A 19,153-nucleotide genomic window follows, 5' to 3' on the forward strand; every position below is an offset into this window, starting at 1 on the left:
ACTAAATAGCTTTCATGAGTTTTTAATTTTATTAGACTCATGGACCAAGATTCATAATATTGAATGTCTTTATTTTTAATTCTCCACTTTCTATAGTTTACCAAAACATCCACACTGGTGACACTAGAATTCAAGTAAAGTCCTTGAACCCCAAATGTCTGTCTAATGGGTATGAGACAAACCGCTCTGTGGGTGTGGTCAAGGCTGGCCTGCACACAACCACACATGTCATTTTGCCATTAAGCCATTTTGTTTATGGCTATGAAATACTTTCCAGCAAAGCCTCCATTTGAGGCTGGTGGGTCTAGATAAAAGGAATAACATGAAAAGAAGAGAAAACACAGTGTTTCTTCTGTTCCATTGGGGTGAGAGGGATGAGAACTTAAAAAAAATAAGCAAGAAGGAAAGAAAGAAGAAATGAAGAGAAGGAAAGAGAAAGGAAAGAAGGAAGGAAGAACTGAAACACATTATCAAGGAGAAGGAAGAGGAAGAAAGGAGAGGAGAACAAGAAAGAGGAAGCCAGGATATGTTAGTCAAGGAATGGAATAGAAATAAGATAGAAGAAAAAAAGAAGGAAAAGGGGGAGGGATAGGAAAATAACATGCATTACATTATACTATGAAAACTATCACAGAGAAGTCACTATGCTCATCTGTAATACACCTTCACCATCTAAGCAGCTATTGGATCTGCTAACACACTTCCTTAGCATTCAGGCCATGCTTTTAAAAACATATAACAAATGTGTCTATTGAACATTCATAATCACAGATTCAGTGAGGATTTCAGAGATGGTCCCATTTGACCTGTCAGCCACAGAACTCATTCATGTCTCACGGGTAGCTCAGCCACCAGCATCTATCTAAAAACTTTCATCATCAGAAAGGTGTCCACCTCTCCTTCCAGTAGTCGGCCAGTCTCACTGTGAAAATGTTAAAGGGGGACAAGCAATAATTTGTCTTCCTTTAACTTCCATCCAATAGGCCCAGAGGCTTTGAAACCAAATAGACAAAATATATTATCTTTACATTGCAGCCACTGAAATCTGGAAAAAAAAAACCTGCTAATTCCTTTATTATCTTTTTCAGCCAAACATCACTACTTTGCTCATTATTCCTCATCCTGGATGTTTGCCAAAAACAGTCACCATTCTGCTGCCAGTCTATCAATCTGTTCCTTTTATTTTACAAATTATTTGAACAATTGAAACATGCTTTATAATAGCATTATTTCACACTTTGGAAGTACTAAATAACTTCAAATAAAGATATTTTTCTTTCTTTCTTAATTTAATGAGAAAGTGTTTTCTTATTAATTTTTAACAATCTTATAGAGATAAAATACACATACAATTTGTACACTTAAGACATATGATTTGATTGTTTTCATTATATATTTAAATATATAGAGCTATTACTATAGTTAATTTTGGGACATTTTCATGATTTCAATAACTAGTCTTTGGTTATCACCCACTACAAGCTCTGTGAAACCACTAATATCTTTTCTTTAAAAAAAATCAAGTAAACATATTTTTAAGACATAAAAAAAATACATTTCAGGACCTCTCACACATGTCATAAACTTTCCTACATTAACTCAAGTCATGAAGCCTCTAATCCCATAGATTAACATTTATTTTAGAACTGAGAACTGTTGAAAACCCTAGAGATTCTATATCCTCCCTGGAAATTCTTCTGCTTATCATCTTAACATGATGTATTATATTTGAGAAATAGTTATCAATAAGTCTTTCACTTTCAAATAATCTGGTAGAACTTTGAAGGAAAAAAATAAAGGTTTTATAAGGAAATTTATAGAGTAGGAAAAAATATTATAGACAAAGGAAAGGCAGGCGTTACAAAGTGATTTATTCAAACTGGATCAAAAATAGTGAAGGGGGGGGGGAACTGGAGAAATAAACCCATATAAAATCTTTGATTTTTTAGGTGAAGGCAAGAAATACAAAGTCATTAAAGTCTAACAGTATTGAAAGGACTTGTATTGGAGGGAGGAGAAATATGTCACATGACAAGTGCTAGGTAACACCATCACATGCCACCCATCTCTGGTTCCCTTCCCTCTGGGAGAACATCTAAGAGATAATCAGGCTGCATCTCAAATGCTTGCATAATATTAAAGTTGACATTTGAATTTTTTCATTATCTTTTTAATGTTCATTTTTAGAACATTATAGTTTTTTCACTAAATACATTTTTTTTACATCTGCTCTATTTCTATTTAAATGTCTTTTTTCTAGTTAGCACCTTGCATATCTCCAGTTGAATTCACTGCTTGGCTATTTGGTGTCCCTTGTGTTCAGTACCAGAGCCTCCCTCTCTCCTTTGATGTTTTCCATCATGACCTCCATTTATGACATTGCACCACTCACGACAATCAGACATTCGGACCTTGTCCTCCCAACAATTACTGAGAGAACCATAATCATTGTCTTATTTATGTCATGGAAGATAATAACCAAAGCAAAATATATTATTGTAAATTATTTTAGTGACCCACAAAAGGCCATATAAAAACTAAGTGCATTTACCAAATCCCTTAGGATTGATTGCACAGTCTAAACTGTCGTATAAATTTGTATTCAAATGATGTATGTCTAGGAGATCTTGGGAGCAGGGAATGGAAAAGGCTGATTATGAAGGCACACATAAAATTAGATGTTTACTAAATACATAAAAGCAAAAACACTTGCATGGAAGATTTATTTAGTCACAAAAATGTTGAATCTCTTCCCATTTGCACAATCTCAAAGTCAACTATTATTCCTGAAGGACACCTCTGATGTGTCAGACACCATGGTAGGGATTTCCACCCATCTTCTAGAATGATACTTTCTGAAATCCACTTGAGTTTTTTTTTACATTGGTGCAAAATGCTTTCTCATTGCTTATAAGGGATTTTCCATGAGTGGAGCATAGAATAATAGGCTCAATTTGGTAATTTTTCATTATCAGTTAGTGGCAAACAGACCATTTAATTTGTGTAATTCTGCCCTTTTTAGGCTTTAATTATATACATTATAATTAACATTGTCAGCACTGCCATCTTTTAATAGAAAACAAATTATATAGGAATGAACCTGATTCAGAGAATTATAACCTGTACACTATTATATTACAAATGTTATTATTTAGAGCACAGTTGCCTGACTTAAAAATTTTGAAATATAACCCAAGTTTTATATATGACCCCAACAATGATTTGGATGAAAATTTTAAATTTAGTTGCATTATCCTGATGTTTCTGGGGAAAACAGAAAAATGATATTATCACTTTAAATATTCTCCTATGTGGTTATAGTATAGATCCTAGTCTGTCTAATTTATTCAAATACCCAAGAGAACAAAGTTGAACTCAAGGAGTCCTGACTACAAACTAAGTTAGAAGAGGCCATTTTGAGTCATAAGTAGAATCTAGTCAAGAAAATCTGAAATTCCTGTGTTGGGACCTTGGATATATTTACCAAAATAAAGGGATTTAACTGAAATGCTTAATTATCTAAAAATATGATTATTCATGTCAAAGTTATTTGAATGAACTCTCTCCTGTACTTTGTACTTGAATTTTTGAATATTGGCACCAGTTGGGGAGGGGGGATAAGGAGAATAACCACATAAATACAATAAGCAGATGCTCTGTCAAAAACCATGACATTCAGACTTCTATTGAGAAGTTGCCCTCTGATGATAATGATCCAAGTTATTTATGCACAAAAAGGCGAGTTTCTCACATACACCCACCCACAGCAGGCTGTAATTTAATGGAGCAACCAACAAATGCTGCCAAGGGGAATTGCACTCTGTTCATATTATTGAAAATACTTACACAAGAGGTACTTAGAACAAGATAAATACTACTATTTTAAAAGCCAACGATGAATATTACCTGATGAACAGTTCCAAAGGATTTAAAAAAACAAGAAAGAAAGAAAAAAAAAGATTCCCAAGGTTTAAGACTCCCTCTTGCCTTTGTACGGTACAGAGAGCTCTTTTATAGGAAACAGTTCATCACAGAAATCACACAATAGTGAAGAAGTAAATCTTGGGTGTCTGAGTACCTGGTGCATTCAGATTCGGAAATCACCATTCAGACAACTGTGGAAACATTACTCCTTTAAAGCCAAACTGACATGAAAAATTGAGCTACATTTGCCTGTGCTGTCTCTCTATGCTTTCTTCTTCTAAAGCTGGTTCACTAAAGCAACCCAGACAATCTCATAAAACATCTTGTAACAGGAGGGGCTGCAGGAAGAATCAAAATAAGTCTGTATTTAGCATCAGTTGCATGCATCAGAAACAAAGAGATCACTGGCCAGGTTTAATTCTTTTGCATATAAGGAGTCCTGTGTGAAGTCCTTTGTAAAAATACACATTGACGTAAAATGTGGTGTGCTCCATGGTTTATACATAGGTATTTTTGAAGAAAGGACTATAGGATGTAAATATATTTTGGCAGAACACTGAATTTAGAAATAACAAAATGTTCACATTTTAGTTGCTTGGATAAGTGGCAAAGTTGACCCTGAAAGTTTAATCATGAAGCTGAAGAATCACCTGGCATCTTCATAGCTAAAGATCATTCACAAGTTACTACTGAGCCTCATATCATCCAAAAGGCCTAGTTTGTAAAGTATGGAAACAGTTCATAGTTATCTACATAGTTTAAGTAGTTATAATGAACACATGCATGAGCAGCTTTTGACACACACACACACACACACACACACACACACACATATATATATAAATAAAAGGAAGTAGATATCCCTGCATCTCTGTCATGCTACTAGAATTCAGGGTGCTTGTCACTGAGTTAAAAGGGTCATCTATTCAGGTAACTTGGAGACAGCAGAAGAAACTTAACTACACAGTAAATATACCCAGGGGGCTGTACATTCTTCATTCCATATGTGAGGTAAGGTCACCTTGAGGGAAGCTGAACAAATAGACTCCATTAATGACTAAGTAAAAAACACACCTGGAGTTTTAAAATGTTAACATTTATTTAGGGATATCTGGAATATACTGGACACCAGGCCAGTAATGCCCATGGCAGATGGCTGGTATTTACATTCTTCAATTAGACTTCACAATTGGTACTCACAGTCAGCTTTACAAAAAAAAAAAAAAAAAAAAAAAAAAATCAAGATATAAGAAATTTAAAAGCTTAGGGCAGTAATCATTTTTTTTAAAAATCAGTCTGAAAAACTGAAGATCTGACTCATGCAAATAATTTTATAGGGAAAAATGAAATATATTAAAATCCCATACACATATTTAGGAGCAAAGGAGACTTACCTAGTAAGTCAGTGTAAAGAGCCTGCTCCAAATCACCCAGCATCGTAAGGATCACATCCTCGTCCAGGTGAGCTGTCCCCTCCCGCAGGCAGCTTTCTCCCTCCTCTTCCGCCCAGCTTCTGCTCAGGCTGCTTGGCTTGGAGGACACATTTTCCTCTTCAGACCTACTATCTTCATCACTCTCGCCTTCCAAGCCTCTTCTTGAAGACCAGTCCTCTATGCCCTCGCTGCATGACTGGCTGCCTCCTGTAGGCAGGAGGTTCCAGGCCCCTGAGCTGCTGCTGTGGTACAGGGACTGTACAGAGCGCGAGAGAAACCTGGACAGTGAGCGCCTCTCCACATAGCTGGATTCTCTCTGGCTCGCCTTTGCAGCATTGCCAAACCAGTTGGAAATGCGCACAGTGGGTCTCCTCTCCCCCTCACTGGTGAGGGAGAGATTGGTCAGAGACTTCTGTTTCTGAAGGCAAGCTCCCTTTCTCCTTACTTCTTTGCTCCGAAACACAGAGAGTTCAGCAGGCCGCTGCATGATTCTTCTAGTGCTTTCTTCCTTTCAACTGGACTGCATATTGTCTTTTTACACTAGAATAGCAACTAGCCCTTTTGGTTTTAATTAACATATGCACTTCAATAAAAGCTCAGGCTCAAACATTCACCAAAGATTCTGGCAATATGTAACATAAAAATATTTGCCCATAACTGAGCTTGCCACATCATTTCACTGATCAGTAGTACTTACAAACATTTTGCTTAAATATATCTGAAGCAGAAAAGAGTTCATCAAAGACTCTGCTCCAGCTGAAAAGTAGCCCAGGAAGCCAACTACGTTTTCCAGTCTTCATCCAATCACATGTCTCAGCAGGATGCTGGGTCCACATTTCCCTGGATTGCTTCTCTGTTCCGATATGCGAGGTAGTGAAGCACGAATGAAGCCTCTTGGTTTTTCTTTTTTCTTTTCTTTTTTTTTCCCTCCTGCGTCTCACCAGCCCTTAACGCGATCTGGGTCCGCAACCCTTTACTAATGAGCTGACACAGTGCAGCAAGTACAACCTCCGCATCGGAGCCCAGTAAGAGCAGAAATTAAGCACTGAAGCCCAGCCCTGCACGAGCCTCTTGCATTTTAGTATTCCACCTGCATTCTCAGATCTATGGCTCTTCATTGCTGCTGCAGTAGATGCTGCTGGCTGCCATGGCAGCAAACATCCTGCTAAATTAAAACAGAGGCACGGAAGCAGCTGTCCAGCCCAGAATGCCACAGGTTTCAGAGCCAAGCCTGAACGAGATGCTATACTATTAACCCTCTGCACATTTAAATGACTCTCAGCCCCCAGCCTCAGACATGAACACACACGCGTTCACACACACTACACACACTCCCCGATGCTGAGAATGACAGACTAATTCTCTGTAGCTGCAGGCAGCTGAAGCAGGCAGATCTGCCTTTAAATGTTGGGAGTTGTGCTTTTACAGCACAAATCAAATTCAGGAGTGTAAAGGACCTAAAAAACAGAGCATGCCTCTTTAAAGGGAAAGACTATGCCTCATCTTTTAAATGACAAGTTCAAGGTATTTTTATTCTCAAGCTATTTCGTAAAATCCTGGTGTGACAATAAAAATCAAGATTTCTTCCTTTCTGCAAAGCAATAGGAAAATGAAACTCAAAAGGGTTTCCTCCAATATTTTTACTCAAAGCATACTATTGGAAGTTTATGATCAAGTGTATAGAATATAGTGATATGATAAAAAATACAAAATGCATATTATGTCTTTTGAAATTGAGAATTTTCGTGTGTATTATATAAGCCTATCACTGCATAAAAAGTGCTTAATTTTTTACATTTTGATAAAAAAGAAACCTAGAAGATAAATTCCTTATATTTATTTTGTATTTGACTTGGATGTCACCATGATGAAGTTCTGATTTTAGGAAAACTTTCAAAAACAAATATATGGGGCGGGGAGATTGAAAGGGAAGGAGAGGTACTAGGGTCTGTATTAGAACAAGATATATTCCATGCTTGTATAATATGTCAAAATGGATTCTACTATCATGTATGACTAAAAACATCCAATTAAAATATATATCTATTGGGCTGGGGTTGTAGCTCAGTGGCAGAACTGCCTAACATGTGTGAGGCACTGGGTTCAATCCTTAGCATCACATAAAAATAAAAAATAAAATAAAAACATGCTGTCAATCTATAACTACAAAAAATTATTTAAAAACACAAAATATATGGTACAAAAGATATGATGTGTTCCGTTAAGAGTATTAAAGAAAAACTTTTGGAAATTTTCTACTCACAAATATCCTTTATGAAAAGGGGAAAGTGGAAAATCCAAAGAAATATAAACTGAATCATTCAAATTGATACATAAATCCTTATATGTTCAAAACTAATATAGGAAAATTGATGTGTGATTTTCCATCTTCTATTTCTAATCACAACTAGGGGAAATGCCTGACCTCCTAACTCTGAATTAGCATTATAATGTGTAATTCCTATACTTTTAAGCATGATGACTGACTTTGCTCCATTTGTCCCTACTCAAGGTACAGAATACTTACATCTGTTTTACAGACATATAAAAGGAATCAAATGGAAAAAACAGCTATTAATTGTAACAAAATCCGGAAATAAATAAACCTGTGATTTGTGAACGCTGATTCTCAATTTTTCACTATTTTAAAATTATATTTATCTACTATGTGCTCAAATAAAATGAATACAAATGACATACCTTTGAAACTGATAATTGAGGTTTCTAAAAAAATAATTTTATTAAAACATTACAAGGACTGAATGCCACTGCTCTTGGGTTTCCCAAACAAAATATATTTTTTTCTTCATTTCAAATTATTGGGACCCATTGAATTTTCAAGTTATGACACCATAGTGAAATTTATTGAAGCTATACAACTTCATTTGCTTGACATGTATTATACTGGTCTATGATATTGTGCCCCAAAACCTTACAGATTCACAAAAAAGGGAGTCTTTATACTTTAGATGTCAAAAGAGTTGCCTAAGAATGAAAAAAAAATTGTTGCCTATAAATGAAATCAATTTCCCATTCCTTGTGCAATAGTGCTTACCTACCAATCTGCTTACACAAGTTGTCCCCACATTTAAGTGTTCAAAACCACTTTAAGGTGTATTAAAACACAGTTTCCTGGCTCCAGCTCCACAATTGCTCAGTCAGTAGTCTGAGGTCCTGACATTGCATTTCTAACATATCCCCAGGTTCTGCTGGCTCTGGGACCCCAGTTTAAGAACTACTAGATTGGAAATAGTACCTGGGGCAATTCTGCTTCTTAAGGGACATTTGATAATATTGGAGACATCTTTGATACCTGGAGAGTGTGGTGGGAGACATCTAAGGGGTACAGGCCAATGACATTGCTAAACATCCTACAATGACAGGTCAGAGTACCACAATAAAAAATTAGGCAGTGTATAATATCAATAGTGTCAAGGTTGAGAAATCCAGGTTTAGAGTACCTTTCAAAAACAATGATGTACTTCATCTGAGGCCACTCTTTATTACTTTCAGCTCTTGTTCAAGTACTCTTTGTTCTAAGAGCCATGCTAAAGGGGCAACCCCAGTATGGAATGTGTTGATCTCATGACAGAGAAAAGGAGAACAGACAGAGGGAGAGAAAGGCTCTTAGAGCTTCTGCTCAGGAATGGCCCACGTCACTTGTCTACACACGTTTCATTTATCAAATCAAATCACATGGTCCTTCATGATTCAATGGGGTGGGAAATATAACCCTCTTGTAGGGGTGAGCCCAGGAACGGGTGGGCTACATTCAACAGAAATATAAGAGGAAGATGGCAAAGAAGAACCTAACAGAGGAAATGTCAAAAGGGGATTTGTGTTTCTTTGTTTAAAGATACTATTATTAACTTGTAGCTATAGCAGTTTTGCCTCTGAAACTACATTAGTACATTACCCTGAACCAATAGTAGGAGACCCACTTATTGCTTCCCTAGAGATATCTATCCCTCTTGTCTTAAATGGACATTCATACATGGGCATGTTTATACTAATTTGGATTCACACATATAAATATATGTTATACAAGGGAGAGGAGGAAATAAATACACACAATAAAAAAATGTGAATTCATTTGATTTTGCCAAGACCTAAAATAAAAGTACAGCTACTATTATATTCTGAAAAAGAATTATTTTCAGTTCTTTAGTAAATATAATTATAATGTGACTATTTAAGTAAAAGATATAAACTGATTTGAATTACCCGAGCTTGATCTTCTTGATCTTTATAAACATTCAAGAAAAAAAGGCAATTTTAGTTATCATTTACAAAGGTCTTAAATGCCAGATATCCCCCTTTACTTGATACAAAGTCTGGTAACTTAGAAAAATATATACAATCCTTACATTATCCTCAGTTCAACCTAAATGCTTACTTCTAAGACCATTCCCTGAATTTATACAATTATTTTAATATCATTTAAAAATGACATTCCAGTTTTATTGGCATTAAGTCAATATGACATCTATCAACATTTTTCAGTTGAATATAAATTCCAGATAAAGGCTAAGCAGTGGGTTAAATAGGTGTCTTAGTCTTATGTAAAAAAAGAAAAAAAGAAAAAAAGGCAAGTGTGAAGCTATGCAGAAAATAAAATTAAAATATTTCTTGAATTGAAATGAAAATTTAGGCTCATTTTATATTTGGCAGGATCTCCTGGCACTTGATGAAAGGGATGGCCTCAGAGGACAAATTCTTTTTGTTAATGAATGTGAGAATAAAATCCAAGCCAAAGCAGTAAAATCTATACCATCAATTCAGCCAGTCTTGTAATATCAAGGTTGTGACATGAATCTTAGAGGATAGATGGGCAGGAAGCAAGGAGCTCATTTGTTCATTGCTGCAAATTATATAATACATAATAATAATTATTGGAACCAGCATCACCAAAAAACATCATAAGTCTTCTCCAAAAGAATATGATAAACAAAATGAAATTTGAGTGATGTACTTAAAGAGTTTGGAGAGACATTCTTGAAGACTTATAAAGATCTCCCAATTGCCACTCATGTCACTCATTTCTGATGGTTATCTTCACACCATGATTTAATTACATTTTGAACTTTCACTGCCACTTAATGACAAAGATAATGTTTTTATAACTTCAAGTGAGCTATTACATTGATGGAATTTTCAACAACTATACTTCCTATCTAACAGTGAATCAATCCCTCTAACAAATCTACATTGCAGTCTGAACCAAGTTTGCTCCTTAACAGTATTTCAAATCTGTGCATGTCTTGCATTTTGTACCTCATGAAAAGGGGTGTTTATCACATTTGTTTAACCACAAAAAGGATTTTTTCCTGAGTAACATATCTAAAAATTTCAGAGAAGGAGAGTTTCAGATATGTATTATTCAGGGGCTCAGATATTTCTTACAATGACCTCAGGTTCATTTTCTGCTGCTTTAGGTTCTATTTTCTCTGTTGCTTTATTTGAGGGTATATGTAACTGCCAGCAGGACTCAACTTACTTTTTTTTTATTAGCTTCTGATCTCATGGAAAAAATAGAACCTCTCTTCCAGAGCAGTCTAAGGAAAAGATCTGAGATTGAGCCTCATTTGCTATGACTGAACTAGATCAGGTCATAAATCCACTCCTGAAACTGTCACTCTGGTCAAGGAGGGGTTGTTCTGATTGACTCTACTTGGGCTAATTTCAGTTGGCCACATGAACACAGAATGATCCCCAAGGAAAGTCAAGATGGTTTTGTTATCAGAAGATGAAGCAATGGATATGGGTCAGAAAAGCTGCACCAGGACTTCAGGGTAGATTACTTTGTGGTTAAGCTATAGATCCCCTAACTCACTGTATGTCTTCTGAGGTGCTGTACCTTATTTTAGATTTTTATTTTTGTATTATTTTCAGGATCCCTCATGTTATATAGGCTTCAAAAATTCACAAAACCTGAAATATACTCTGCCAAGACTAACTCGATCAGAGTTCTAGATCTAAACACCACTTCACTTAGGATGCAGGACAGAATTATTCCCACTGATGTCTCCACAGTGATCATTGGAAATAAAAATCTAACCATAGTAGTAGCACTGAAATTTGGGGATATGGGATATTCAAGTGGAAAGTTTGTATAAGGAGCTGAATATTTGCATCCAAAACACAGGGGAGAGAATTAGAATAATTTGTGAGCCATCCATACATGGATGAGATTTAAGACCATGATATAGTATTAAATCACCAAAGGAAGAAGGGGCCGGCCTTCGAGCGACAGCGGCGCAAGATGGCAGCCACCACGGGTTCGGACAATTTATGAAAACCGAATATACAGCCTTAAAATAGAATGTGGACCTAAATACCCAGAAGCACCCCCCTTTGTAAGATTTGTAACAAAAATTAATATGAATGGAGTTAACAGTTCTAATGGAGTGGTGGACCCAAGAGCCATATCAGTGCTAGCAAAGTGGCAGAATTCATATAGCATCAAAGTTGTTCTGCAAGAACTGCGGAGCTTAATGATGTCTAAAGAAAATATGAAACTACCCCGGCCTCCGGAAGGACAGTGTTACAGCAATTAATCAAAAGCAACGCCACCAGCCCTCCCCCATTCAATTTAAGCAGTCTTCATTCTCCACCGTAGTAAATTTTCTAGATGCGTCTTGTAGACCTCAAAGTACTGGAAAGGAAGCTTCCATTCAAAGGCAATTTATCTTAAGATACTGTAAATGATACTAATTTTTTGTCCATTTGAAATACATAAGTTGTGCTATAACAAATCATCCTGTCAAGAGTAACCACTGTCCATGTATTTGAACTTCTGAGATCAAGAGAGTCTATTTAAATTGATTCCCATCCTGACCAGTGGGGCACATCTAACTCAACTGTGAAAAGAGACGTCACACAATCACCTTGCTGCTGCTGATTCGGCCTGAGGGCCCTGCCTTCTCCCCACTGCCCTGCCAGCCCTGGGACAGCCCTCCAGCAGAGGCTTGCTAGAGTAGAGCAAAGATTTCAGGTCACACCCTGGAGACTGCTGCTGGGTGTGGGGTGCTTTGCCTGCACCCTGGTTACTTTCTTAAGTCTTAAATGACGCCCCTTCCAAGCCATCGTCCTGCCCCACTCTCCTCCACTCCTGTCCTTGGCTGAAGCATAGATTGTAACCCTCCGCCCCCTTTGAAATTGGCCTTCGCGAAGAATTCAGGGCTTCCCCCCCCCCACACACCTTGATCGAGGGATGCTGCTTTTTCCCTCCTCCTAACTCCCTTGTCCACCTTCACCACCCGGCACTCTCCACCTCCCCCCTGGCTTGGCCAGAAGCCATCAGGTCAGATTGGAAATCTCTGACCTCCTCCTCCACATTTGGAACCACGTTTGACCACTTTCCACCAGCCCAGGAAATGAGCTTTGGGTCCTGGGTCCTGCCACTCTGCTGTCACCCTCAGCCGATGCATCTTTGGCCCAGGTCTTTGTAAGGTGGACAGGGCAGTCCCCAGGGTGACATAGCCTGCCGGCCCTCAGGGTTCCTCTGTTTAGACCTCCAGGAGGCCTCCTGGAGATGCCTGTGAGCACACAGGGCCCCTCGGGACTGTTCCCTTTCCTGTAATGACGTGGCTCTCAGACGTGAAGAAGGGTGAACAGGGCTCTCTGTGGGGCGCGCCTGCCATCTCCAAGAGGGCCTAGTGTGGAATCTGACAACTGGAACTAGAGGAACCTGGACCCAGCGCAGATACTGGTTTTGGTGCCGCTGCCTCCCAGGTGCTCAGCAGGGACTGAGGAGGAGCTGGTGTGCACAGCAGCTCCCAGCGTTGGCGGGGCCTGGCCTCCTGACACTTGCTGCACCTCCCACTTTTCCTGTTCAGGACCACTGTGCTGAGACCTGATGCAAACAAATAAAGGCAATTCATGGTGTTCTGAAGGGTTTATTTTTTTTTTCTTACTATTTTGTGTAAAACCACCTTTCGAAGCAGCAACTATCAAGTCTGAAAAGCAATGGATGTTCCCATTAATCTATTTCTGGGGGAAATCTTAGTTCTAAGGATTTAACATCCTGTAAGTAAAGTTTAACCTAACAGTATTCCATAAGCAGCCTTTTTCTTGTCAGACCATTGCCTGATTTTAATATAATAAAAAGTGTGCATTAATATTTCAAAAAAAAATCACCAAAGGAGCATGTACAGATAGAGGAATCCAGAGACAGATACCTGGATCACTGCAGTGACAAAAAAAATCAGGGAGAAAAAGAATAACTACAAAAGAAGACCAAGGAGGACTAAAAAGTGAGTCTGAGGAACACCAAGGAAATGCGGTATCTTAGAAATGAAAAAAGAAACTTTTACGGAGGAGGACAAATGGGTGGTGAGAGGTTGTACTTGTCAGCCTTTTTGTGACTGTGACCAAAAGACCTGACAAGAACAACTTAGAGGTGGAAAAGTTTATTTTGGGCTCACAGTTTCAGGGGTTCAGTTCAGGGTCAGCTGACTCCAAGGCTCTGTTCCCAAGGTAAGGCATACCATCATGGGAGAGGAGCCTGATAGCCAGGAACCAGGGAACAAGTGAGAAGTCTAAGACAAAATAAATCACACTCCCTGCGACCTACTTCCTTCAGCCACACACCGCACCTGCCTACAGTTACCACTCAGCAATCCATTCAAATTATTAATCCAACAAATGGATTAATCCACTGATGATGCCACAGTTTGGTATTAAATCACCAAATTCTCTTCATTGCCTAGAAGTTAAATATCTCAATGTTGCAGTACTGGGGACTGTTTCCAAAACATGAGCTTGGGGGTGGGGCATATTTCTATATCCAAACCATAATAGAGGTGAAGTAAGATGAAGACTGATGTGATCCTTGGATTTGGCCATGTTGACACTATTCTAAACTTCAATTAAGAGCAGTTTCATTGGAGATATGGGGCTATAAGTCTAACTGGAATAGGGTTACGAGACAATAAAAGAGGAATTAAAGACTGTTTGAAGGCCTCCTTTTGTTAGAGTGTGATATAAAGAAGACACATATTAGAACATTATTTAAAGCATGAATTGGGGTCAAGAGAAGTTGTTTTTAAAAACATTAAGATTGGGGACATATTAATATCTCTTTAGCTAAGGAGAATAATTTTATGGAGAGAGAGATTAAAGAGTGGAAGAGAGCATAATCCAAGTAAAGGCCAAGTATATTAGATACTAAGTGGGTTTAATTGCTATAAATGGGTAGATGTGTTGGCAGGGGTTGGTGAACTTCCTTTCTCTGTGCTTTTATTTTTTTCAGTGAAAAATACATCAAAATTTTCAGTTTAAAGAATGGATAGGACAGGTGAAATTATAGGTTTGAGAAGGAAAGTTTAAAAATAGTCACTTAGAAATTTGAGAGAAAACCCAGAGATATATCAAATGATTGCTAAAAAGCATTAAATATTCACTGAAGTTTTGAGATTAAAAATATTGAGTGAGTGACATAAACCTGTATGTATTTTTCTCCTGGTTCATTCACTGTTGGTTGGTAAAAAGTGGAGAGTTGAATATAAACTGGTCTGTGATTTCAGTGAATGAGGATGATGAAGTGAGAAAGGAACAAGGGAGTTGAGGGAATATATATCATACGAATATATATTTCAGTTATCATAAGAATTTAACTGATTAGGGAGGGAAGAAAGAATATACAGTTTGGTGAGGGAAAGTAAAATGTGAGAGGACCTGTGAACTAGAAATCCTTGAGAAATCATGGGTAGGGTGAGGGAACAAAATAAAGAGCATTGAAAAAACAGGAGGCTATAATCAACCACAGTGAGATACACGAAAATGAGGTTATAGATAAGTTTATTTTCTGATGCCTAGATGTAGGATCTGATCATGAGGATAAATATCTCAGGAGGGATTTCAAGTCAAGATTACGAGAAGAGAGGCTAAGGTGTTAAAAGGTCCATCTATGAAAATATTAAAGTCACTAAAAATTAAAAGGGGAATATAACTGAGAGAGTAATAGTATCTATCAACTAAAATTTAAAAATGAGAAAGATATGCCATCCCATCTCTATGATAATCTCCTCTCATTGTCTACTGGGTATATCCTCATCTACATTTCTTCAATTAGCACCCCTAATCTGAAAACCCAAAACATGAAATGCTCCAAAACCTGAAACGTTTTGAGCACTGACAACACATTTCAAGTGTAAAGTTCCATGCCTGATCTCATGTGATGGGTCACAGTCAAAATGGGTACAAAAACACAGATAGGATGAATAAGTTCTATCATGTTGTTACACAGGAAGGTGATTGTATTCAGCAATATTGTATTATATAAATCAAAATAGTTAGAAGAGTGGATTTTGAATGCTTTTATCACAAAGAAACTATAAATGTTTGAGATGATGGGTAATCTAAACATCTTGAGCTGATCATTACACAATGCATATCCTTATAACCCATATATATATATATATATATATATATATATATATATATATATACAATTATTATCTGTCAATTGAAAATAACTTAAAAACACAGGTATACTTATAATATTAATGTATTAAATTACCTTCAGGCTGTGTTTATGTATGCGTATATGAATTTAGTAAATTTCATGCTAAGACATGGATCCCACCCCAATATTTCTTATTATATATATACACATATTCCAAAATCTGAGTCTATCTGAAATCTGAAACAGCTCTTGTCCCAAGCATTTTGGATAATGAATATTCACCTATACTCAATTTATAACCTACTAACCATGAACAAATACCATCTTTCTTTCACAATATCTGATGTTTGCATTGACAGATATTGTTATCACTCCCCTACAGGCTACACTTAAAACAGATAACAGAATGACACAATCAGATAAGACTCATTGTAACATTTATTTTTTATTTTTGTCCCTTCTTCAAATCTTTGATTCTATATAAAAAATTCATTCTTACTGCAAACTAGTATTTCTTCAATTAAATCCATTAAATTGTTATATTATATTGAAGTCTAATTTATATTTCACCCTCAAGTAGTCTATTAAAAACCTCAGAACATTAACTGGCAATATTAACTGGAAATATGAAAAAATGATTAAATGCTAGACAGAATGATAAACTGTAGAAAAAAATTTAATATGGATTATTCCAGCTGTGCTACTCAGTGATATATTAATTTCAGAAAATAGTGTTCTTTTGTGAAATTCACAATTATAATTAAATTTCTATTAAGTTTATTTTTGCCCACAGATTTGAGCTCTAGAACTTCATAGGCATATTGAAGATATTAATGTATAAATTCATATTGGAATTATATATCTTCCTGTCATCTTAGGTTTATAAGATATCTGGCTACAGTACAGATGCACAGCATTGTTCTGATTACAGTATTACCTGGAGCTAAGAGAAAGCCAACACTTCCCTTGAGCATTTGAAAAACCCATAAATGACATCGTCATATATATATCTTCGAATTATAATTTCTACCCTTCCCTATACAGGCCCTTTGTTCTGTTCTCAATTTGAAACCTCTGATGCCTAATGATAATTCCAAAAGGTACCCTGGGGATGTTCTGCCATTGTCAATATTTACAAGCAGATATTGCAGTAACATCTAATGTTTGTCAAATTGTGTTTCATGATTACCAAAGTGCAGAACTTTCTGAATCATTCAAATTGTGATGTAGCTTCTTTCTGAGCTTCACAGCAATATATTGAGTGCATGTAGTTTTACAGTAATTTTTCAATTGAAATAGTTCATTTAGTGTTTTTCTTTGGATTTAGCAGTGAATACATGAAGGCTGAGATAGAGACTTATTGGAAGAGCAGATATATATCTATTGCCATGCATTCTTTCATTTAGGAACAGATAAAATCTTCATAAATCCTCTCACACCCTAGGAAAAGCATATTTTGGTAAGAAGTAACCTAGTTACTCACGAATATAGATTACATATAACAAAATTACTCCAAAGGTTTTCCATATACTCCTAGGCTCACTTGAATCCTGGGAAAAATGTTGGGTTAAATCTGATAATTCTATTTTATATATACTCAAGAAATTTGAATAATCTGAGGCATATGTTTTTGTTTTATTTTTTTGATACTGTGGATTAAACTCTGGGGTACTTTGCTACTAAGCTACATCTCTACTCTCTTTCACTTTTTATTTTAAGACAGGTCTTGCTAAGGTGTCCAGGCTGACCTTGAACTTGTGATCATCCTGCCTCAGCCTCTCAAGTCACTGGGACTAGAGGGATGCACCCAGGTGTGAAATTTTTTTTCATATGTTATCTACATATAATAAAATATTTCCCTCATTAGAATTTTTCTCAAGATGTATATTTAGAATCTCCAAGTACAAATGTTCCAAATTAAATAATATGGAAGACAGAGCAGGGTTGGATTAGTCAAAAAATTTACATTGACAATAGATCTTTAGAATATTTTCAATTTCCAAATATATCCAAGCTGTCTTATTAACAACAGAAGGTTCACCAGGTTTCTCTGATTATATTCAACTTGACTGAGGGAAAAATAACTTAAGAGCATCAGCTTCTGAAAGCAGAACCACTTTTTTTCAGAGCAACAAAAAGATCATCCTAGACAGAAGAGCCAATCATCTAAGAATCTCTGAAGCATGAGATTCATAGAGTTTATTTTTGCAAAAGTATAGCATAAATATGACTTAATACAAAGACTTACAGGGAGATTACCAAATTCCAAGGTTATAACTACCCATAAATCAGGTCACTTACCAGATATCTCCTCTAGGCACTGCTTAGCAGTCTTACTATACAAGGAGTCCATCTTTGTAGGACTGGTGCAGGAATCAGCAGATGGTGAAGAGGTACCTTCATTTTCTGAATGTGCTCTGAAATTAACCAAGACAGAAACAAACAGCAACTGTAGTCACAGTGACTCATCAAAGTGGAAGTTCTCCAGCACACAAGAAGAAATCAATTTATTATAAGTTTCCATCAAGGTAAGACAGACTTGCTTATGGTGAGATATTCCAGGACTGTCTATCTGTATGAGAATTTTTCAACTTTTCACATACAACTAAACCAGGAATGAGGTGTTATGTCAGCTTTTCTAAATTTGAAAGGTTGTAACCAACCACCAAGAGTTAATTACATTTATCGGGTAAAATACTTGGAAAGAGATGATTTTTTGTCTATTTTATAGAAAATCAGGCCACATTATGTTTTATGAGAATAATAAAAGCATTGAAACAACACCTAAACTTTTTTTTTCCCCAAGAAAATCCTACAACATATATCCCCAAATACACAGGATGAATAAAAATGAAGAATTCATTGTGGCTACAAATATTATAAGGATTCAATTTCCAAAGATTTCAGAAGACCTAAAGTAAATGAGAAAAAAATTCTCATTCTTAGATCTTCTATTAAGTGTTTTCTATCTACATGCACCTGCATACTGCGTGTTTATGTATGTGGCTAACTTGTAAAGGTAGGTCTGATCAAATGGAAAGCACTCAACAGAGGGACAGCAGAACTTCTTGCAACCTTTTCCTGTTAAATGCAGGCAAATGTTCTAAAAAACTCTTCTTGATGTAGCTTCAAAAATCTACATATATTTGATCTCAACCACCACATCTTTAAAAAATTCAGAGCGTGAACTTCTAAGACACAGAAGGAGGCAAGGCAACACAGCAAGCGCTGCATGCTGCATGGTGTGCTTTATAGACATCTGCTTACTCACAGTATTACTTCTAACACAAGGTCTGGACCATGACAAGTTATTGCTGAATATTTATAACTTTAAAGATTTATAGAAATACTTTCATGTGAAAAAGTTTCTTCTTAATAAATTTTAATA

At 36.5% G+C, this 19,153-nt stretch overlaps 1 protein-coding gene and 1 pseudogene across 4 annotated transcripts in view; one reads left to right on the forward strand and one right to left on the reverse strand.

Moving 5' to 3' along the window:
- Nav3 (neuron navigator 3) overlaps nucleotides 1-19,153 on the reverse strand; it is a 349,764-nt gene that overhangs the window by 147,042 nt on the left and 183,569 nt on the right. For 3 of the 4 annotated variants that reach the window (XM_026396971.2, XM_026396970.2, XM_026396969.2), the window contains exon 9: nucleotides 18,067-18,182. In XM_026396971.2, coding sequence (XP_026252756.2) covers nucleotides 18,067-18,182 — 116 coding nt within the window. Of the gene's footprint in view, nucleotides 1-5,318; nucleotides 5,845-18,066; nucleotides 18,183-19,153 lie in introns of those variants that run through there. The other variant, XM_077798382.1, reaches the window with a different exon arrangement.
- Nucleotides 6,221-11,914, forward strand: LOC113188602 (ubiquitin-conjugating enzyme E2 variant 1 pseudogene; annotated as a pseudogene).

This window comes from Urocitellus parryii, chromosome 5 (assembly GCF_045843805.1).
Source record: "Urocitellus parryii isolate mUroPar1 chromosome 5, mUroPar1.hap1, whole genome shotgun sequence".
Classification (NCBI taxonomy): Eukaryota; Metazoa; Chordata; class Mammalia; order Rodentia; family Sciuridae; genus Urocitellus; species Urocitellus parryii.